Source organism: Rhea americana, unplaced genomic scaffold, assembly GCF_003343005.1.
Source record: "Rhea americana isolate MKP2758 unplaced genomic scaffold, rheAme1 scaffold_376, whole genome shotgun sequence".
NCBI classification, from domain to species: Eukaryota; Metazoa; Chordata; class Aves; order Rheiformes; family Rheidae; genus Rhea; species Rhea americana.
This window is the reverse complement of record NW_028186508.1, coordinates 8,883-12,560: the sequence shown is the minus strand read 5'-3', so window position 1 is coordinate 12,560 and position 3,678 is coordinate 8,883. Positions and strand designations below refer to the sequence as shown.

The window sequence follows — 3,678 nt, the reverse complement described above, 5'->3', positions numbered from 1 at the left end:
CCCTGCACTGGGCACTGCCCTGCATCATGCACCAAGTACTGCCCTGCATTGGGCACAGGGCACCAGGCATCGGACACAGTCCTGCACCATGCACCACCCTGCACAGCACACCATGCACAGCCCTGCACCATGCCCTTGGCTGCGCAGCCCTTGACGCAGGTGAGCCATCCCCAGGGCCCCACTGTTGCCAGGACGCTGCCTGTACCGGYGGAGCCGCAAAGCCACAGCCTGGAGCCGGGCGGTGCTAGGTGCCTGAGCCCCGGCTGCAGGATGCACAGCCTCAGCCGGGCGCTCGCCCGCCGTGGGGCTCAGCCCCGGCACAGCGGCGCTGTGGGGCTCCTCTCCATGGCCTGGCCCAGCACCCGTGCACCGCACAGGCAGGGGTGAGTGGGGCCCGGCCGCCTGCCATAGGACCTGGGGCGGGGGCACCAGCGTGGGGTCCTGCCTGCCGGCCCCATGGTGGGGGACAATGTGGGGGCCGGTGTGGGCCATGGGCGACCACCGTGTCTGCCCGGCAGCCCCTCTCCTTCCCCCCACAGCACTGATGCCCCCCGGAGCTGGATCCTCGACCCCTCCGGAGACTGGTACTACTGGTGGATCAGCATCATGGTCCTGCCCATCATGTACAACTGGATCGTCCTCATCTGCAGGTGCCAGCCCCAGTGCCCCACCAGGAACGGGCCCCATGGGGCGGCCCAACAGGGGGCCAAGCCCCTTCACTGGTGCCATGGGGCCCAGGAGTCCGGCACCCAGCCGATGCCGTCGAGAGGTGCTGGGGCCAGGGGCCCGGCAGCCCCGGTGACGCCGCCTGTGCGGCCAGGTGCTGCTTCACCGACGTGCAGGAGCAGCACRCGCTGGTGTGGCTGAGCCTGGACTGCCTCTGCGACGTGCTCTACCTGCTGGACATCGCCGTCCACTTGCACACCGGTCAGTGCCGCGGCACACTGCATGCACGGATGTGTCAGTATGTGCACGCACATGAGCTGCGTGTGCACACGCACCTTCGTGCATGTGTATGCACGCACACGTGTGTGTGTGTCCACAGCTCACGCATGTGTGTGTCCACGCTCACTTGTGCACACACACGCACTAATGGATGGCTGSACATGTTTGCACAGTTAATGCATGCCACCCCGGCAGGCAGGACCATCAGCCCTGTGCCACCTTGGGCTGCCTGGACCCCTGCCCCAAAGTGGCATCCCATGAGACTTGGGTCCTGGGGCCCCTCTGCACCCCATGCTGGGCACCCCGTCCTCTGCCAGCCTCCTCCCTGCATGGGCCTCCCCACCAGCACCCATCACCACCCGCTCAGGGACCCATTGCTCTCACTGGGGACTTCTGTGGTTGTGCACATCCTGCCAAGGACCCCCAGCAGCGATGCCATGTCCCCCCCCGCCACGATGTCCTCTTGGGCACCCAGCCTGGGGATGTTCCCTGCTCCCGGGGCCCTTGGGGTGTCCAACCCCTGCAGCAGGGGTTCCCCACAGCACAGCACGKCACAGCAAGGCATGGCGTGGCATGATGCGGCATGGTGTGACACGGGATGGCATGGCACAGCATGGTGCAGCATGGCACAGCATGGCATGACACAGCGCGGCACAGCATGGCATGGCATGGTGTGGCATGGTGCAGCATGGCACGGCATGGCACGGCACAGCGCGGCACAGCACAGCACAGCGCGGCATGACACAGCATGGCGTGGCCTCGCCGTCGCCCCCAGGCTTCCTGGAGGAGGGCATCCTGGTGCAGGACCGCGCGCAGATCCGGCGGCGCTACCTGGGCTCCTGGTCCTTCGCCTGGGACGTGGCCTCGGTGCTGCCCACAGACCTGCTGTACCTCCGCCTGGGGCTGGGGGTGCCGGCGCTGCGCGCTAACCGCTGCCTGCGGGCGCCGCGGCTCCTCGAGGCCTTCGACCGGCGGGAGACGCGCACGGGCTACCCCAACGCCTTCCGCATCGCCAAGCTGATGCTCTACGTCTTCGTCACCATCCACTGGAACGCCTGCCTCTACTTCGCCCTCTCCACCCACCTGGGGCTGGGCGCCGACACCTGGGTCCACCCCAATGCCAGCCGCCCCGGCTTCGCCCGCCCGCTGCGCCAGTACCTCTACAGCTTCTACTTCTCCACCCTCATCCTCACCACTGTGGGCGACACGCCAGAGCCACGGCGCGAGGAGGAGTTCCTCTTCATGACGGCCGGCTTCCTCCTGGCTGTGCTGGGCTTCGCCACCATCGTGGGCAGCATGAGCTCCGTCATCTCCAACGTGAGCGCGGCCGACGCCGCCTTCTACCCCGACCCCGGCCCGGTGCAGCGCTACCTGCAGACGCGCGGCGCGGGCCGGCGGCTGGTGCGCCGCGTGGCCCGCTGGCACCAGCACCTGCGGGCCCAGGGGAAGCTGACGGAGGAGCGGGGGGTGCTGCGGCACCTGCCCGCGCAGCTGCGGGCCGAGGTGGCCGCCAGCGTGCACCTGCCGGCGCTGCGCAAGGTGGCCCTCTTCCAGAGCTGCGAGCGCGGCGTGCTGCAGGAGCTGGTGCTGAGGCTGCGGCCCCAGGTCTGCAGCCCCGGCGAGTTCGTGTGCCGCAAGGGCGACGTCGGCCGCGAGATGTACTTCGTCCGTGAGGGGCGCCTGGCCGTGGTGGCCGACGACGGCGTCACGACGCTCGCCGTCCTGGGCGAGGGGCTCTACTTCGGGGAGATCAGCCTCATCAACATCGCAGGTGAGCCCGCGGCGCCGGCACCGCCGCGGGACCCCGCACCGCGGCCCCCGCCCCACCGCAGCCTCTCCGTCCCCAGGGAACAGGTCGGGAAACCGGCGCACTGCCAACATCAAGAGCATCGGCTACTCGGACCTCTTCTGCCTCTCCAAGGAGGACCTGACGGAGGTGCTGGCTGAGTTCCCCACCGCCCGCGCGATGATGGAGGCCAAGGGCCGTGAGATCCTGCTGCGGCTGGACAAGCTGGACCTGCATGCTGAGGCGGCAGCGGCGGCGGCAGCCGAAGAGGCCGAGAGCCGGGCGCAGGCGCTGGAGGCGGCRCTGGAGGAGCTGCAGACCCGGGTGGCCCGGCTGCTGGCCCAGCTGGAGTCCAGCGCCTACAAGCTGGCACTGCGCGTTGAGCGCCTCGAGAGCCGGCTCCGGCGGCGGGGCGCTGTGGGGGCGCAGGGCCCAGCCACGACACGGGGTGCAGCCGGGGGATGGGGTCCTGCCACGATACAGGGGGCTGCTGGGGGACGGGGTCCTGCCATGATACGGGGTGCAGGCAGGGGACGGGGTCCTGCCACAATGTGGGGTCCTGCTGGGGGACGGGGTCCTGCCAGGGCAGCAGGTCCCACTGGGGTGCAGGGTGCTGCCACGCTGTGGGGTCCTGCTGGGGGCCGGAGTGATGCCGGGGGCCAGGGTGCTGCGGGGGCTGCCAGGGGCCAAGGTGATCCCAGGGCCCGGAGTGATCCCAGGGGCCAGGGTGATCCCAGGGGCCGGGGTGCTGCGGGGGCTGCCAGGGGCCGAGGTGATCCCAGGGGCCGGGGTGATCCCAGGGGCCAGGGTGATSCCAGGGGCCGGGGTGCTGCGGGGGCTGCCAGAAGCCGGGGCAATGCCAGGGGTCAGGGTGATGCTAGGGGCCAGGATGATGCCAGGGGTTGGGTTGATGTTGGGGGCTGGGGGCCTCACAGGTCTGGGGGCCG

General features: G+C 70.0%; 1 protein-coding gene across 1 annotated transcript in view; it reads left to right on the top strand.

Annotated features, from left to right (window-relative positions):
* Positions 1–456: 456 nt before the first annotated feature.
* CNGA4 (cyclic nucleotide gated channel subunit alpha 4) overlaps positions 457–3,678 on the top strand; it is a 9,265-nt gene continuing 6,043 nt past the window's right edge. Inside the window, exons 1-4 of the mRNA XM_085313084.1 lie at positions 457–650; positions 821–927; positions 1,721–2,716; positions 2,793–3,422. Of these exons, the coding sequence (XP_085169210.1) occupies positions 457–650; positions 821–927; positions 1,721–2,716; positions 2,793–3,422 (1,927 nt within the window). The remainder of the gene's footprint in view (positions 651–820; positions 928–1,720; positions 2,717–2,792; positions 3,423–3,678) is intronic.